Source organism: Amblyomma americanum, unplaced genomic scaffold (assembly GCF_052857255.1).
Source record: "Amblyomma americanum isolate KBUSLIRL-KWMA unplaced genomic scaffold, ASM5285725v1 scaffold_19, whole genome shotgun sequence".
Classification (NCBI taxonomy): Eukaryota; Metazoa; Arthropoda; class Arachnida; order Ixodida; family Ixodidae; genus Amblyomma; species Amblyomma americanum.
In genome coordinates this window covers 1,244,471-1,263,663 of record NW_027526491.1, presented here as the reverse complement: position 1 = coordinate 1,263,663, position 19,193 = coordinate 1,244,471, and the positions used below count along the sequence as shown (strand labels likewise).

The 19,193-nt window shown below is 47.1% G+C and overlaps 1 protein-coding gene across 3 annotated transcripts in view; it reads left to right on the top strand.

The window, feature by feature from the left end:
• LOC144111944 (uncharacterized) overlaps nucleotides 1–19,193 on the top strand; it is a 62,714-nt gene that overhangs the window by 7,657 nt on the left and 35,864 nt on the right. For 2 of the 3 annotated variants that reach the window (XM_077645041.1, XM_077645040.1), the window contains exons 3-4: nucleotides 4,557–6,032; nucleotides 10,187–10,668. In XM_077645041.1, the coding sequence (XP_077501167.1) occupies nucleotides 4,557–6,032; nucleotides 10,187–10,668 (1,958 nt within the window). Of the gene's footprint in view, nucleotides 1–1,114; nucleotides 1,233–4,556; nucleotides 6,033–10,186; nucleotides 10,669–19,193 lie in introns of those variants that run through there. The other variant, XM_077645042.1, reaches the window with a different exon arrangement.

Sequence of the window (19,193 nt, the reverse complement as noted above, 5' to 3'; positions counted from 1 at the left end):
ATGGGTTTTCCTGTTTGTTCCGCAAGGATGTTGAAAAGCCTCCGGAAGTATTGCCGAGGTGCCCGTTTCATCATAAAACCTTTTTAACAATGGCAAATCCGAGGGAGCACCTTTTTTTTTGTCGTACTACCAGTGGTGACTGCAGTCAGCAATGATTACCAGTCCGAACTGAAGGGGATCAGTGCCGCCAGATTCTGCAGTAACTAAGAGCAGCTGTTAAGGCGAGACATCAGTGGCGGCAAATAACCACAGCGGCTACCTGCAGAGCGGGAATGGTCTACTCTTGCAATACGTTCTTGCAGTTGACCGCAGACAGGGGCAGTCCTTCCTTGCATACTCATAAGCATTAAACTGAATTCCGTAGAGCCTTGATTCCTTGACTGTCACGAGAGCTAGATGGCATACAGTGACCAGGGACCACACTCTGTAACAATCGACTTCTCAACTTCATTATTTTTTTTTTCTACAGTTGGTATACAGCTGCAACTTAATTGTGACAGCATCATTGACAGGTTAACAAACCATGCGATTCACGGGCTCCAGTATGGATGGCAGAGCTGGCCAATCCATGGAGACAAAGGAATGAATAGGGAAAAGAGTTCTTGCAAAACGCGAGAAACATGGATTAAGGTGATAATTGGGCTAAACGGCAGTAACAGTCTGCTGCCATCATGATTAAGAAATAATTTGATTTGGCCTCTCTTTAATGTGTGTGTGCATGTGCGTGCGTGAGAGAGAGAGAGAGAGAGCATGACACTTAGCTCTTACTAGACCAGTGTCATGCTAATGGTAGCGATTTTTTGATATTGAGCTCAACACCGTAGTGCAGGGATAATTGCGTGCGTTTGTGCATGCGTGTGTGTGTGTAAGAGCATGACACTTAGCTCCTACTATTCCAATGTCATGCTAATGATAGCGATTTTCTTATATGCAGTTCAACACCTTAGTGCAGGGATAATTACGGCAGTTGTGGCAAAACATCGTTACACCAAGCTTAGCTGAGCATATTGCAATGACTGGATGGTGGGCAATGCAGCTGCCCATATTGGGTACTGCTTCAGATGTCGTGTCAATGCCTTATACAGGCAGACCATGGATGAAGAGACGGATTAGACATCCCCCCTCCGAGCACAGTCCGGCAACGATTTCGCGGCTGGATCAGGCTACTGGAACTGAGACGCCAGAAGGCAGCATGACTGCAACACAAGGGCACAAGCACCCAACAGCCCATGGTGAGATGCTTGCTTGGCCTGTTATATTTTCTCACCACTGGAATCACGTTCTCCCTCGTGCTACTGCCAATAATGTGCTGCTCATGAGTGCTGCTAACCCTGAGTGCACTTATATTCACTCCAAAATTGGGGCAGAGCTGCTTATGCCTACTGTATGCTCCTGTTTGCGTAGGTCGCAATATGGTTTCATGCGAATGGAGGGAAGTTTAGAGCTGTCCGAAAAAGCGTAAATCACAGTCACGGCATATGCCTTCAGGCAGCACTTTTTTCTGTCCTTTTTTTTTTCCAGGCAAAACTAGCCAGTGCCTCACTTGAATGTTACATGTTTATGATAAAGCAAGTCATTTTACTTAATCCTAATAAAGTCACGTCCCTTTGTCATTTGCGTAGATGGCCCCAGTCTCCGTGTCTGTATGTTTCCACTTATAGCCCTGTTGATATAAGCATTTTTTTTCACAAAATTCGAAGAATAACTCATATGTCAGGGAGAAACATAGCAGCTTATTGACATTGGAACATAGTGATAAAATTTAAGATAATTGAAAACAGCCTACATAAGCATTAAACTGAATTCTGTAGAGCCTTGATCCCTTGACTGTCACGACAGCTAGATGGCATACGGTGACCAGGGACCATACTCTGTAACAATCCACTTCTCAACTTTATTATTTTTTTCTTCTACAGTTGGTATACCGCTGCAACTTAATTGTGACAGCATCATTGACAGGTTAACAAACCATGTGATTCACGGGCTCCAGTATGGATGGCAGGGCTGGCCAATCCATGGAGACAAAGGAATGAATAGGGAAAAAAGTTGTTGCAAAACATGCGAAACATCTAGGTTAGTCTTAGCGTACAAGATGTAGCCATAGTGCTTCCTCTGCAGCCTGCTGTCTGGGGGTTCTGGTGACATCCACCCATGAGAATTCCTTAGACAAAGCACCATGATTCCTTGTCTTCTTGTCTTTTGCTTATGAGTAGCTGCTTGCCTAGGCAGTGGGCAACTGCATGTTAGATCGAGATAAACAGCATTTAGGTACTTCAAATGGGTTAATTAGCTACTAGTCCTTGACTGTCTGCAGTTTTGTGAGTTAGTGCTAAGTCTTTTGGTGCTTTACATTAATGGTCTCCATACTTAAAAAGAAACGCCGAGTCGAAGCATTATCTCAACCTATAGTGTTATTCTAGGTGTCGATAGGATTTGATCAAAGAATACCCCTGTCTAGTGTTGTTCTTTGTTTAGCTCAATGGTCGCTGAACACACTGTTGTAAAGCAGCCTTGCTTGCTTTTTTTTTCTCTTTGAAGGAAAGGTCTCTCTTTCTGCTTGAAGCAAGGTGCAAAAAACGAGAAAGGAAAGACCTGAGGTGTTTAGTGAATGATGCCCAGTAGAAAAGAAAACAGTTGGAACCAATTGCATTATCAGCTGGTTCCAATTGGACCAATTGAGTTTACAGATGGTTCCAATTTGAATGGTGTGCCAAGTGGATAGTCCAAATGGAGTATCCGATTATACCAATTGAGTTTCCAATTGGTTAGATTTGGATCAATTGAGTTTCCAACTGGTGAACCCAATTGGTCTATACAACTGCACCCAATGTATCCATGTGAACATTTGCATATTTGCAAACAAGGCAGAACTAACATGGCTTTTATATTAAGAGCTATCAACAGCTTATCCTGCTAAATTGTATTCATTATCTGCACTACCACTGCCTAAGTTGTATCCACCACTTGCACCACCACTGTGGTCGAAATTAAATAACCGTGCTCAGTGGGCAAGCATCACTGGCCCCAGCATGAGAGCCTCATTAATGGGGTATATAAGTTGGAACGCAAGTGTGTTCTTTGCATGTACATATCGAGCTAATTTATATGCTATTAGTGTCTGAATGTGTAGTGTTTCTTGTGTGTGATTTACGCTTGTCTTTTGGCCTTGATATCCATAAATTCTTATGGTTTTTAATTCCGTGGTAAAAATTTGTTGATTGGCACCAGTCCAAGCAACTCAGTTTTCCTTTTGGACATTAATATGTTGACTTGTAGAAATATTTCTCACATCGTATATTTTTCACAACTTAATTGTGATGTATATGTTATGAATATTTTCTGGATGCAAAAGCTGCCCAAGGCCTAATGGGTCCAATTCATTGGTCCAGTTGATCCAGTGGAGTCCAATTGGCCAAGTGGCTAAAAACACAACTGAAACCAATTGGTTACAATCGTAAAATCCACTTGGAACCAATTGGAAAGTCGAATTGGTTCCATTTGAAATTTCCAATGATTTTTTTTTTTACTTGGCCATCAAGCAAGAATGTAAGTTGGTCGTATTGGTGATGCATGGTGCCTTGTTTCTGCAAAGGCACTGATGTTTTGTGGAGTTTGACTTCACAAAGCATGGCCGTCTATACGGTCTTGCTAGTGTTAGGCACAGCATTCCTCACAGTAATCATTTTTTTGACAAATTAAGAGACTATTGCAGGCTTTATAGCCCTGGTGCCGTTTTTTAATTCCCTTCCGCAATAGACATAAGGTTTCATTCTATATTCTTGTGTTGGTATTTTATTTCCATCATCGTCATCACCTCGACTACGCCCACTCCAGGACGAAGGCCTCCCTCATATCTCTCCAATTAAATCTGTCCTGTGCCAGATGCCACCACCCTATCCCCGCAAACTTCTTAATCACATCCGCCCACCTAACTTTCTGCCGCCTTCTGCTACACTTCCCTTCCCGTGGAATCCATTCTGTTACCCTTAAGGGCTATCGATTGTCTTGTCTTCACATTACATGCCCTGTCCAAGCCCATTTCTTCCTCTTGATTTTGACTAGGATGTCATTAACCTGCGTTTGTTCCCTCACCCACTCTGCCCACTTCCAGCTTAACGTTACACCTATTGTTCTTCTTTAGTTTGGTGTGCTGTCCTCAACTTAAGCTAAACCCTTTTCACTAGCCTCCATGCTTCTGCCCCATAGGTTTTTGCCTCGATTTTCACAAGAACCAAAAAAGGGAAAAAATTCCAGCAAATTCCCACCACACTATTGAGCCAAGAAAGGCTGTATCACTGGAAATTGATTTTGATGTCGTCGAACAAGAACAAAGCTTCTTCCCAGGCCAAGTAGTATGATAGGATTTTTGTTTTTATTTTGTTTTGTTCTACGATTATCTGCGTCTGAAATGAACGAGGTAGAATGGTGAATGTTTTTCATACATATGTTGGTTGGTCACTAATTTACGTCTGTGTTCATTTTCACTCACGTTTTCTCCCTACATTTGGTTGTGTTTAGTATGGGAGAACGCACTTTGCTTTGTTATTTACTTGCAGGTGATGGTGCCTCTGATGAGAGAAGCATGCTGCTCAACATGATAGCAGAAATGGGGGATCCCCGGTCGCTCACTCCCTTGCCTCCATCGCCTCCACATGGTGGAGAGGAAAGCAAGGTTGACCAATTTGAGGTCACCTTGCCAGAGCTGCCCTCCAAATCCCCATGGCTGGCCTGGTCACCGCTGTCAGTGGCCTCTCCATCAGAGCCAGAGACCTCTCCACCAGAGCCAGTGCCGGAGTCTACTCCTCCTCCAGAATCATCCCAACCCACACGACTGTTGGAGGCTTGTGTGCAGGTATCTCGGGAGGAGCAGCTGGAGCCTGCTACTCTGGAGGAACCTGTGGTGCCTTTGGCTTCCTTCGAACTGCCACAGGATGCAGCTGAGGGGCAGGAGCATGGCAAAGAGCAAACGGCATTTGCACCCATCTCTATACCAGAGCCAGGGCTAGTGCTGGAAGTGACTTCAGAACCACCCCAACCCATGCGACTGTCAGAGGCTCACATGCAGGAATCTCTGGATGAGCAGCAGGATTTTGAAATGAGAGATGTTAAAGAACTTGTGGCACTTTCAGTTTCTTCCAAACTGCCACACGAAACTGCAGGGATGCTGGAGCCCGTCAACGACACAATGGCGCTTGCATCTGTCTCTGCACCAGACCTAAGGCCTGTGCCAGAGCTGACTCCTACTTCAGAACCACCCCAACCCACACAGCCGTCGTGGGATAGTGTGCAGGAATATCTGGAGGAGCAGCTGGAGCCTTTTACTTCCTCCAAACGGGAGCAGCAGAATCTTGCAATGGAAGCTGCGAGAGAACTGATGGTGACTTCAGGATCCTTTGAGCTGCCCCAGGAAACAGCAATGCAGCTGGAGCATGCTGAAGAGGCAATGGCGCCTGTATCTATATCTGCACTGAAGCCAGGCCTATTGCCGGAGGTGTCACCTCTTTCAGAAGCATCTGAACCCAGACATGTATTGGTAGCAAGCACGCAGGCATCTCTGTCAGAAGAGCTGAAGTCTGCTGCTGTCTCCAAGATGGAGTTGCAGGCCCCTGTAATGGAAGCTGTGGAGGAACTTACGATGACTTCAGCTTCCTCCAAACTACCACAGGATATTGCAGGGATGTTGGAGCACGTTGCAGAACCGAGGGCGCTTGGGGCTATCTCTGTGCAGGAGACAGGACTGGACGTGCTTGTTCGGTCAGAACCACCACAGACAGCTTGGCCACCAGACCTTTTTATGCTAAGTCAGGTGGCAGAATCTGCCGCTCGCTGTGAACTGAAGCAGGAAAATCTTGGTCAGGAGGCGCCAGTGACGGCTCTGCCGGCTTCCCCCGAGCTTGCTCCGGCCCCTGTGCTTGAGTCCGTGGCACTTGCAGCTTCATCTGAGCCAGTGCAGCCAACCACAACGGCGCTGCTGCCTCAACTGGCCGAGTCTGGCCTGTCACCCCATCCAGAGGCTGCATTTGAATCAGAGCGTAAGTATTTCTGATTTCTTGTGCAGGTTGCAGAACCATGCGTACGTTGTGAATGACCTGATGCATGGCTTCACTTTGCAGCTTGTACTCTAAAATTTGGGTGAGAACACTGGATGGCAGGGACACAGTGCAGGCTTTCAATGTGTGTTGGAACAATATGGCTGCATTATATCAAGCTGTCAAAGGATTGTTATGATGCCATCACAAGTAACTAGGTGACAGCATGGACTTTTATTCATGGGCAGTAACTGCGAAGCATCGCAATCTGAGGCTTGTTGCTTGGATGAAGGTGATATGTTTCGTAATTGGGCTAAACGGCAGTAACAGCCTGCTGCCATCATGATTAAGAAATAATTTGATTTGGTCTCTTTTTAATTTGTGTGTGTGCGTGTGCATGCGTGTGTGTGTGTGTGTGTGAGAGAGAGGATGAATTTGAGAATGCATCCGAGTGCAGCATAATGTAATCTTAAAAAGTTCAGAGCATAATTAATGCCCCATTTTCAGTGTCTAGTGCAGTCCACCAGTGTCACACCACTAATGTTCATATCACTGCAGTACTACGTAAAGAAGCCACTGCTTTGCTTGAGGTTGGACGTGATTTACAAAAAATTGCAAATTGGAAGGTTTTACTTCCTGAAGCCCATGATGTGCATCGTAGCGGAAGGCTCCAAAGTAACTGAAACCACTATCGCACAGCACATGGGCGCCTTTTGTGTTTTGCCTCCATCGAAACGCGGCCGCCGTTCCTGATACTAAGCCCAGATCCTTCAGCTCAGTATCCAAGTGCCCTAACCACTGAGCCACCACGGCAGATGGACGCTTTGTAGTCACTTCGAAAGACTGTATTTGCAGATAACCTCCATGTTGACTTCCAGCTTGGTCAGTTCCACCATGGTCCCCACTTTGTTGCAGTCACTGGCTTATGCTTAAGGATTCTCTTGCAGTTATTTTCTTTTGCAGCAATATCTGTGTTTGGGAGGTTAAGTGGCTTTTAGACGCAACAATGTTAGTGCTTCAGAATGGCTATCTTCATACTGATCTGTGAGAATACAGCTAAGTTGGCTAAGGAACATGTACTTTCTGCAGTCATATGATCCATGCCTGTGTGCCTAGGATTTGTCGCTACATTCTTGCTGGAAAAAAGTCACTGGTGTGCCTGAGGTCTATACTATTTGCTAGCCCAGACTCGGTGGTCTCCTCAGGAGACAATATTGTTTGCGGGCGACCTCCACATTGACCTTCGCCTTTGCCGTTTCCACCATGATCCCCACTCTGTTGATTGTCATCACCAGCTTAGCTTAGGGGCTTTTTTGATGCTGACAGAGAAAGTTGCCTGGCAAAAGAATCCAGGTATTGTCTGCTGCTTCATGTTTTCTTTGCAAAACAGTTTACTAACAGTTATGCCCACATCTAGCTGAATCATAAAATATAAGCATCTGTGGACTGTGCATAAGCCTGGAAAGGTGCAGTGGCAGCTGTAGGGTCTAGAGCATGGGCATAATTCTCCAGTTCTTTGACACTGCCCATATTGTGGATTCGTATTGTCTCTACTTGAATTGCAACAACTGCCTGCTGCAAAAGTTGGCTGCGCCTGTCAGTGTCTGTTTGAACTGTGGTCTTGCTGCTGTGGTCTGCTTCTGTGTTAGAACCTCAGCCATTCACACACTGCTGGCGCAAGAGCAACTTCAAAGTATCCAGGCTTTTTGATCTCCAGAGTGAAATCGGGGTGTAATGGTCATTTCCCTTTTAACTCTAGTTATTTTTCTCTTTAAGAAAAGGTGGCTATGGAAAAGCCTACCCATGGAGGGCCAGACTCCTCGAAGCAGGCATTAAAAATCAGCTGGAAAGTACCCTTCATGAAGAGGAAGGATTCGTGATAAAAATTCAGATTTCATGCTCGTACTGTTCCACTCAATTGAACGCCACGTAGTAGTAGTGCACAGGTCTGCAAGTAGTTTTATGTTGTGTCGCAATATACATTGTTTTCTGTCCTGAGCATATGCAGTTATTACGTGCAAATTTTCAACCATGTTCAAACCTTTATTCTTTGTGGACTCATGCTTACTCAACCACTGCCACTCAAGAATTATTCTGTTTGACGTAAGTGGCAGTGCAGATGAGAAGGGAAAATTGGAGGGGAAACTTAAGCTCCACCTGAAGAGTTTGACGTGATAGCATTAATGGTTTAGTGCCACCATATATGTGGAATTGATCATTGTCGACCATAAGGGCTCCTCCTACCGCTCCTTGCCCTGCAATGGCAGGTGCTGCCAGCAGTGGGGCGTGTGAGACCCAGGTTGATCTTCTGGCCGTGGCAGTCACATTTCAGTGAAGATGAAATGCTGGAGGCCCCGTGTGCTGTGCGATGTCAATGCACGTGAAAGGACCCCATGTGGTGTAAATTACCAGAGTCATCCACTGCGGCATCACTCATAGCCTGAGTCGCTTTGGGATGTTAAACCCCATCAAACGAAATCAAATTTAAATTCCACCTGTCATGGTGGGCAGTTTGCTCACAATCCGGCAGACAGGTTTTGATGACATCACAAAAGCCATGTGACCGAGGTGCCCCACCTGCCTCCTAGGTTGCTTCTCTGGGGATTTTTCGTGTATTTTTCGCTCACGGATAATGACGCCAATGCCGATGACGATGCCAGCTTTTCTGCATGTGTGTCCTGTGCCTCACCACGACCAGGCTTTTGCATTTTCAGATCAGAGGTAGGATGTCACAGAGCATGAGGTGCGCATGAGGCGAGAATTGTTCAGTAAGAAGTCTCCTTTTAGGACCAGCAGAGTGTCAATTTTTTCCGCAGTTATTTATTGCCTTTAAACAGTATAACGTTACGCTAAGCACAGACAATTTTTTTTTATCCTGCTTGTCAAGAGGTTTTTCTCTTTTGCCGGGGTAGGACAGGAACATACTTCAGCTAAGAGTAGTGTTCTTGGAAAGTGTGAGCCATTAGCACAGACAGTGTAAACAAAACTGGAGGTGAATGCAGGGTGTCTCTCTTTTTTTTTGGATATAGCGAATAGGCGAAGCAAAGTCAGTGTTAATTATGAAAATGCCTCATTTCTTGGCCACTTCTATCTCTCAATGGTGAAATCTTTTACAGGATAGGTTTGCAAGTAGTATTGATTTGTTAATTGTCCTTCTAGCTTCTCTATGGTTTTTTGTGTACTTGCACCACTGACTGATTTGTTCCTCTGTGTGTGCATGTGCATTTGGAAATCGGTAGGGAGATATTTCTGCCGACAGTGCTGCTGGCGGCATTCAAGGTGTGGGTGGGTAGCTTCACCTTGCATCACTGAGGAACGTATGAGGCAAGGTGTCTGCAGGCTGCTTCTGTAGCTTATACCTAACCTCTTACCTAAGAGTGGAGAGGCCATTTGATTGAGTGCGTTTTTAGAAAAGAAATTGCTGTCGATCTGCTCCTGCTGGGTCCGTCTGCGGCGAAATGCATTTAAAGTCTGCCAACCAACGTGACACTCATCGATGCACTTGATACTTTGGTTGGTTTCAGTGTCAGAATCGTCGCCATTGCACTTATGCATTGTCCAGGTGAAACAGTTAACAAGCTCACAAGTAAAGCGTGGTGCTAAAGCCTGCAAATGAAGGGGAAATGTTGAAGAATGCTATGCCTTTGCCAAATTTGTTTTTACCTCCTTTTCTTGAGCTAACCCTTACCTAGTTTTCTCCGCCACCGCTACCTTTTGCCATTGGAGGAAATGAAATAGGATAGCTGCACCTCAATGGGGGCGTGAAATTGCAAGAAAAAAAGGAAGTCTCTGCTCAATACATGGAGCCTGATATGGAGTTGGATCCTCTTTGTCTCGTGCTCATGTTTACCAGCATGTATAATTAGCCCATCAATGTCATCCAAATATCCGTAGTAGTTTGCAAATTGCGTTATTAGTTAGTGATTGATTAAATTTAACTTTGCAGAGATATCAGTTGTGTCTTCCTAGGTGTATGCTTTCCATTCTTTATGAGGGCGCGTTTGAAGTGGGGCACTCTTTGAATACTTTTTGTTTGAAACCTTGGGGAGGAGCTATTGAATGCCTATTTGCAAAAAAAAAGTCAATTTAAGGTTTTCTGCTCTCGGTGGGGATTTTGGAAATAACCCAGGTGACACATTTCCTGTTCCTGATTGCAGCGCACCCAGCAGCAGCTGCGTCACCAGCCGAGCAGCGCGACCTTGGAGCCGAGCTCCCTGTGGTTTGCCCCATGACAGTGCGGACTTCCGCGGCTGCAACGTTGACGGCCTCCGGCACAGGGCAGCTGCGAGAGGGGACACAGCCAGCTGAGGCAGCGCACTTACCTAGCAGGGCAAGGCCATCAAGGGAGGAGAGTTCGTCGGAGGAGGCGGAGCAAAGTGCCACAACTGGACAAGAGTGCCCACTGCAGCCACAGCAAATGGGGTCGGTGCTGGCGGCACTGATGGCAATAGTAGAAAAATTGGGGCAGATTTCGGACAACATGCAGCTGTTTAGAAATGAGCTCGGGCTGTGGTTTAGGCCAGACTTGCATCACCCTACGGAGCTGAGGGACAGGAGATGTGCCTCATGTGGCCAGGAGCAGTCATCAGGAGTGGCACCACTTCTGGTCAGGGGGCAGGAAGTACCGGGCCAGGAACAGGTGGGTGAAGTCAGAAACACACCTTCGTCATTTGCGTTTTGACAGTTCATATTGAATCAAGTCAGGTTGCGATGAAGCTGGCCATTAGGCTCCCATTGGCATGTACTTGCTGACTGTTGGCTGTCCATATTTGCTGCTGTATACTTGTTCTGCACTGTCGGTTTTTATTTTCTTTGGCTACAATTGATGTGTGTGGGCGGTTCACGGGAAGTTGCTGTTAGAAAAAAAATTAGTGAATTCACAATTCTGAAATCTTCAGGGAAAGTGTTTTTTTTTTCGTGCTGATTTCTGTGATGTCTTTTCATTTTGTGCAAAACAGGCACTTGAGCACTTACGTAATATTTTATGTAAGCTTTTCGCCGAGAGTTTTTAGGAATTTTTCAGCACAGAACTTGCTAAAAGACATGTCATTGGTTTACCGGAATAAAATAAGGGTAAAATTACTTGCCGCCTATCATAGAAGTTGAGTTATATTGTTCTGAAGTTGCCACTTCATGGCTGGAAGAAAAATTTTTATTTGTTTTTGCAGTGGCGACTTCAAAATCGTGTAACCAGTTCTATGATAGATAGGACGATAATTTTACTTTTATTGCATTCTTCAATGTCAAGAGAAACCAATGGGATGCATTTTGGTAAGTTCCCTGCAGCAGAATTCCTTCAAAGCTCTCGGCAAAAAACTTACATAACGTATTACATAAGTGCACAACTACTTGCTCTACACAAAATTAAATGACATATATTTGGAATAGGGAGGCTAAACCACATGTTCCCTGAAAGTTTCATAGTTGTGACTGAGGTATTAAAATTTTTTTTATGACCAGCTTCACCCCTTAAGGTGAGACGCGGGTCTTGAAATGATCAAAAAGTGCAAAAATTTCGATTTTGCAAAAATGGCATATTTGGGATCAATACACACTAAAGTTCCTGTCTAAAAAGCTTGAAGGTCTAAGTTCAAGATCCAACTACTAAGATATTGCTACGCTACTAACTACTCTAGTGGTGCCATACAGCGGCTAAACTGCATTTCCTGGCAGTTGGCAAGCCTTGAGCCATCTCGGGGCTAGATGCTTCGTCTTCTTCATCTCTCATGCTGCCTGCTGCCTTGCGCGTTCCAACGTCTTGCGCGTCTAATTAAAGCAAGTAAACCAGCCCTGCTTACGCCAACCGTTTCTCAGTGACATATTTGGTGGAGGTGCTGGGTGATGGCCCATGTACGCTGACCTCGAGGACACCTTTGACGTCAGCTCTCAACGCGTGGCTACAACACCAGTCCACAAGGCGAGCCGCAGCCTGCGAGGCCTACAACCCGAGTTCGGCCAACTGAAAGCGCCGGTAAGGGCCATGACATCCACCGTGGCTAGCCAGACAAGTCAGCACTCCGGGAGTGCCCCGCCATTTGTCCTTCATGCACCTCGATCGCCGCCACCGTTCCACGAGGACAGGTTCGAGGACGTCGAAGACTGGTTGGCCAGCTTTGACCGAGTGGCGGGTTTCAATGAGTGGGACGGCGAGCGCAAGCTGCGCAACGTCTACTTTGCGCTGCAGGACTCGGCCAAAACCTGGTTTGAGAACCACAAAGCTTCCTTTACCACCTGGGAGGCTTTTCGTTGAGAGCTGCTAGCGACATTTACCAGCAGCGAAAGAAAAGAGAAAGCTAAAATCGCCCGGCGCTCGAGATCACAGCAGCCGAATGAGGGCGTCGCGATGTTCATCGAGGACATGACCCGGCTGTTCAATCGGGCCGACCCTGCTATGCCCGAAGCCCAGAAGGTACGCCACTTAATGCGTGGCGTAAAAGAGCAGCTGTTTGCCGGACTGGTCCGTGACCCGCCACGAACAGTGTCCGACTTCACCAAGGAGGCAATGAGTATCGAACGCTCTTTACAGGAACGGGGCGCCCACTACGGACGACAGGCTACTGTAGCAGCCGCTTCTCAGTCCCAGTACACGCCTACGTCGCTGCCCGCCGAGGACCTTTGGGAGCTTGTAAGAAGCCTGGTGCATGAGGAACTGGCGAAACTTCGCTTTGAAGCTCCACAGGTCAGCGTCGCTGCCGTTACGGATGTGGTCCGCGAAGAAATCCAACGAGTTGTGCAGCCACCCCCCGCTCCACACCCGGTGCTCTCCGTTATGACGTACAGCGAGGCGCTACGAAGTCCTGGGCCAGCAATGCGAGCCTTTTCCCCCATCGCTCCTGTGGAATACCTGCAGGAGCCAATCGCAACAGCACCCTCCGTGCCGCAGGAGTTTAGGCCCCCCATGAACAAAGCGCACGTTTGGCGTACGCCAAACAATCGGCCACTCTGTTACCACTGCGGAGAGCCTGGCCACATCCTCCGCCACTGCCCCTACCACAGGATGGGTTTAAGGGGGTTTCCACCTGACGCACCTCGACCACGCTACGGTGAAAGACCACGGGATATCGAACAGTACCTGGATGAAAACATGCAATCTTCGACCTCGCAGCGACGCCAGTCCCGATCGCCATCCCCAAGACGGTTCTCTTCGCCCGGCCGCCCGTCATCCTCTGGCCAGTTCAGAGGTACGTCCCCACGTCGGGAAAACTGAAGACGGCGTCCTCCGGGGGTAGGGCTGCCTCTACTGGACCAAGTCAAGAGCCTCCACTCGATGATTCGCCGCGACGCTCCGACCGACGACGACCTGAGCCGACGACCTCGACGACGTGCTGCGACCGACTGGCCTCCCCCGAAATTCCGGTATCCGCCGACAACCATGACGTTACCACACTCGTGGATACCGGCGCCGATTTTTCGGTAATGAGCAGACGGTTAGCCACGGTCTTGAGGTAAGTTCTGACCCCTTGGTCTGGGCCGCAGATCCGGACAGCTGGTGGCCACATGGTAACTCCGATCGGTGTCTGCACTTGCGAATCCAGATCCGCGGTGTTACTTTCCCTGGCTGCTTTGCTGTGTTACCCGAGTGCTCCAAAGACCTCATACTCGGTTTGGATTTCCTTCAAGAGTACGGTGCCGTTATCAACCTCCTGGAGCTAATCGTGTCGTTTTCCACCCAAGGTCCTGTCGACGACGATACCGAGCCACGCAGGGCTAAGTTATGCGTCTGTGACGACCACGTTTTGATCCCATCAAGATCCAGCATGTTTGTTACTGTAGAGTGCGATAACAGCACCAAAATTCGTGGCATTGCTGAAACCAACATGTCGCTGCTCCTTGGTCGGCAAGTCTGTGTTGCTCGAGGAATTGTTGAACTGGACAAGGGCCGAACCGAACTCTTGGTGACCAATTTTGGTTGTGAACCTCAGTGTTTGCCTGGCAGAACAGCTATTGCGTATTTCGAGGAACTCAGCGAATTCGTGGGACAGCACGCTTTGTCCGGAGCCCCGGCATCAGTGGAGGAACCGACCACTCCCATAAACACTGATGTGAACCCAAACCTCCCAACTAACCAGAAACGCTGCTTGGAAAGCGTTATCCAGTCTTTCTGCGACTGCTTTGCCTCGACATTCAAGGTTAGGCAGACACCGCTCACAAAGCACCGAATTATAGTTGACGCCAACCAACGGCCGTTATGTCAGCTGCCCTACCGCATCTCTTCGAAGGAGCGCGATGTCATTCGCCGCCAAGTTCAAGAAATGCTCAAGGACAACGTGATACAGCCGTCGACGAGCCCGTGGGCATCGCCTGTTGTTGTAGTGGCAAAGAAAGATGGAACCCTACGGTTCTGCGTTGATTACAGACGTTTAAACAAAGTCACTAAAAAGGATGTTTATCCTCTCCCACGTATTGATGACTCCCTGGACCGGCTGCGCCACGCCAAGTACTTCTCATCACTAGATTTACAAAGCGGCTATTGGCAAATCGAGGTGGACGAACGCGACCGGGAAAAGACCGCCTTTATTACACCGGACGGTCTGAACGAATTCCGGGTGCTCCCTTTCGGCCTGTGCTCGGCTCCTGCAACCTTCCAGAGGATGATGGACACCGTTCTTGCTGATCTCAAATGGCAGTCCTGTCTCGTGTACTTGGATGACGTTGTCATCTTTTCTGACACATTCGAAGAGCACCTGAGACGCCTGCGCGCTGTGTTCGAAGCAATTCGGTCGGCCGGTCTTTCCCTGAAGCCCGAAAAGTGTCACTTCGCTTTCGAAGAGTTGAAGTTTCTGGGCCACATCGTGAGCGCTAAAGGGGTTAGCCCAGACCCCAATAAGACTGCTGCCGAGGCTGCTTTTCCTGTGCCCACCGATAAGCGCAGTGTGCGCCGCTTTCTGGGTCTCTGCGCCTATTATCGACGTTTTGTGCAGAACTTCTCTCAGATCGCTGAGCCCCTCACGCGACTCACGAAAGATTCCGAACCATTCTTCTGGGACCTGGAGCAACAGCAAGCTTTTGAAGACCTCCGCACTCGTCTCCAAAGTACGCCCACCCTTGGACACTTCGACAAGTCAGCCGACACTGAACTACACACAGACGCCAGCAACATCGGCCTCGGTGCGGTCCTTGTGCAGAGGCAGGATGGTCTCGAACGCGTAATCGCATACGCGAGCCGCACATTGTCACGATCTGAGGCAAACTATTCCACCACCGAAAAAGAATGCCTGGCCATTGTGTGGGCAGTAACAAAATTTCGCCCGTACCTATACGGCCGCCCTGTCAGGATCGTCAGCGACCACCACTCGCTGTGTTGGCTGGCGAACCTCAAAGATTCCTCGGGACGGCTTGCACGCTGGAGCCTTCGACTTCAGAAATTCGATGTCACCATCGTCTATAAGTTTGGTAGGAAGCACAGTGATGCCGACTGTTTGTCTCGTGCTCCTATCGAGAACAACCGAGCTGACCCCGACGACGATTCTGTTTTTCTTGGTGCTATCTCCACGTCCATCCTCATTCAACGCCAAAGAGACGACAGCAAACTACGGCCCCTCATTGAGTATCTAGAAGGAAGCGCTCAGTCTCCCCCGCGAATCTTTTCGCGCGGGCTGTTGCCGTTCTGTTTATGTGACGGCGTCCTGTATAAGAAAAACTACAGTCCAACAGAAGCTGTCTATCTATTCGTTGTGCCTACGGCCCTTCGCGACGAAGTCCTGCAGGCGAGCCATGATGACCCATCTTCTGGTCACCTGGGTTTTTGTCGAACTTTGGCACAAATACGGCAAAAATACTACTGGCCAAGGGTTGCTGCAGTTGTGAAACGTTACGTAAGAACTTGCCGCGAGTGCCAGCGTCGCAAGACGCCGCCGACTAAGCCAGCCGGCCTACTCCAGCATTTTGATCCGCCTCAGGTTCCCTTCCACCAAGTTGGCATGGACATACTCGGCCCATTTCCGGAGTCCTCACTGGGCAACCGCTACATTGTGGTTGCCACCGACTACCTCAGCCGATACTGTGAGGCTAAAGCTCTTCCCCGTGGTACTGCTGACGAAATTGCGAACTTTTTCATTCAAAACATTGTGCTTCGTCATGGTGCACCCACCATTGTTTTAACTGACAGGGGAACAGCGTTCACCTCGGCCCTTACGCAGGAGGTTATGCGCCTAAGCGGCACCAGTCACCGCAAAACAACCGCTTACCACCCCCAAACGAACGGCCTCACCGAACGGCTCAACAAGACGACCGCCGACATCTTCAGCTTGTGCCTGCTGTTATAACGGGACACTGAGTATAATGCCGTTAAAAGTTTGTTTATGGAAAATATTGACTTAATGGTTCCTCTTTTTGGCTTTGTTCTCTTTTGTTTGTCAGCCAAAAACGCAGTTATTGGTGAGCAGATTGGGTTTGAAAATGGAATTCCTTTTTTTACCATTTTATTTGGACTTGCGCCGTCAAGAGTAAAACACAAGAAGGGCTACGTAACGTGTAACAAACATCTGCAAAAGTATACGGTAATGTCTAGAAGAAATCTATTTTAAGATGTCCTCTGCACAATGAGGCAAAAAGAGGTGTTATATGCCTGCTAAAACTCCGCCAACAAAGATCTAGAAAACTTCTTCGTAAGAACTCTCTAAGAACATATTTAGATATTTTTATTTTTTGGAAATGGCTGCTTATATGAAGCCTGTAGACACCAGATCAGAATGCTATATATTTAGAACCCTCTAAAATCAACCAGTGGGATTTCATCAGGCTTAGTGCTCATGCTTTTTTTAGAGCTGCAGATTTTATTTGCTCACATATGTGCAGTATTGCTCGAACCGCAAAGGTCAGGTAGCTGCCCTTTGCAGCATAGATACACATGCAAATGAGGCAAGAAAACCCGCTTCATCAGTCTCTGCCATAGGTTATTATATAAGTGTCCAATCAAAAAAAAACTAAATTGCGTGGCATTAAAATTGGAAGTAGCAGGATGCTTGCTTTGCAGAGGCCGCCTTACAAATTTCTCTTACACTGAGAAGTTTCGTACCTGCAGTTTCATACCTGCATACGTTCCGGAGTAATCTTCTCATCAGAGAAATTTTTAAAACATTTGGTGGAAAACGTATATTTAGAAAAGTTTATAAAACATTTGTGAATAAACCTCTTTTGTCAGTATGTTTTTAAAACATTTTTGGACAAGCCTCCATTATTTGATGAGGTGTTTTTTAAATGTTTCAATCTAGAGTTGCACGCTGTTAACGTTTGGAGTTGTTTGAAGAGGTTTTATAGAAGTTATGTGTTTCATGGGAAGATACTCCAAGATTTATATTTCTGAGGTGTACGGTGGTGGTGTAACTCAACCCTCAGGGATCTGTGCATAAGAAAAGTATATCTTGACACCATGCCGCATTTTGCTTGCGAAAACGGCCTGTGGTGGCGATGCCTGTAAATCATTTCTGGATGGTTTCTGTAGCTTATAAGGGTGCCGTTTTCAGTTAAAAGTAGCCTCCCTGTTGTTTGGTGCTCCAGTTGCGCCATTTGCGCTTTATACATTTACATTTTGCTGCGCAATTCTGCTCCAAAAGCGGAAAATTGATCAATATTGCTCCTTAGCTGCGCTAAAAAGAAGTCGCTGTCACAAATATTCTTGGAACCATACTGGCTTTCAGTTGGCAACCTACTAAAATGTCTCTGCAGTTGGCAACCCAGAGCACTTGTGGGCTGGCTCGTGGTTATAGTGTACTAGAATACTCTCTAGTGGCGCGAGTGGCGAGGCGCAGGCGAGCCGTTTTCTAACAGACGCCATGAGATGGCGCCACCGCAACTTTTCATAGGCACAGGAATTCGCGTAGTTTTGAAAAGGTCGTCTGTCATCTTGCGTTTTTCATCTCATTTACTAATAAGAATCGCTCATTTATTACTTCTTGCTGTTCTCCGCCTGTCAGTTACAGTGACTAGGCTTGTTAATTATTGAAACGCGTCTGAAAACCACGTACCTAAGCAAGGATACAACATTCCTACTGTCGCGTCGTCTGCTAAACTCCGACTTGCAGAGTGATTTTTTGGCGCAAAACACCATCGCAGAATGACAAGCGGTCAGCATGACATACAGAGCAAATTATTTGCGCGACCATTGCTGTGGTTTGAAGATCAAGACCCGAAAGCAATGCCATTTAGTGTGTGTACTCACAGCCATTTATTGTCCACACACTTTCAGAAGTAAACCGTTTAAGCTAAATTTTATGCGGCATTTTGAGCTCATATATGGCTCAGAGAAGTCAATGGTCTTGTAAATATGATTGATTTACTGCTATGATGTGAGTTTTGGTGTTGTTTTTGATGTAGTAATAATTATAAAATTGATGTCACAGCTATGTACACATGAACACCATATGAAGCTTTTATTTACAACTGACTTCAGTGCAGAAATGATCAGAAAAAAATCTTGTTTGCAAAAATCCACAACTTCCCTGCCATTGCCTTGTTCAGCACCTACTCAATTTAAGGTGCTTTGACGCCTGCCGCTTGCTGTCGCTGGCTCGATTAATGCTCTTGGTGAAAAAATGCAGACGAGTAGTTAGGTAAAATGCAGTTATTTCTGCAGCTATGGTATGAGCGTGCTCAGGGCATCCAAGCTCAGTTTGCTGCTTTTGCTTAGCAAGGTCCAAAACATCAAGCACACTTTCAGAGTGCAGCTCTGAAAGGCTAAAGCAGGTTGTGAATGACTCTTCGAGGTCAGCCACAAATTTAAACAACTTGCTTGAAGGGTAAAGTAACCCACCATTGTCCTTTAAACGGACAAGCTCGGCCATGTTTAAATTGTCCGCTGCCTCCTTGGTGAGCAAAAGAAGGTTAAGACACCTTTCACAACCCGTTTTTAGAACGCATTTTCGCGCGACGTAACCAGCAATGTAAAAGGTTAGCCTGCAGTCGCTTGATGCCACAACAATGGAAGAATGGTCAGGCACAGCTTTTGTGAGCAGGGCGTCGGCTGCATCCAAGTTTCCGGCATCGAGAAATCTGTCAATGAGTTTCTCCCTCCCAGTGCAAGTGTCCTGCTCACCAGCATCTGCATTCAAGAGTGAACTTAAAACAGCAGGCTCGCAGTTTCCTCTTGACACAGAGTGTGCAAGATTGCTGAAGCTGAGACAGTTCACTGTAGCAATGAACTGCTGAGGTGTAGGATGAGTATTG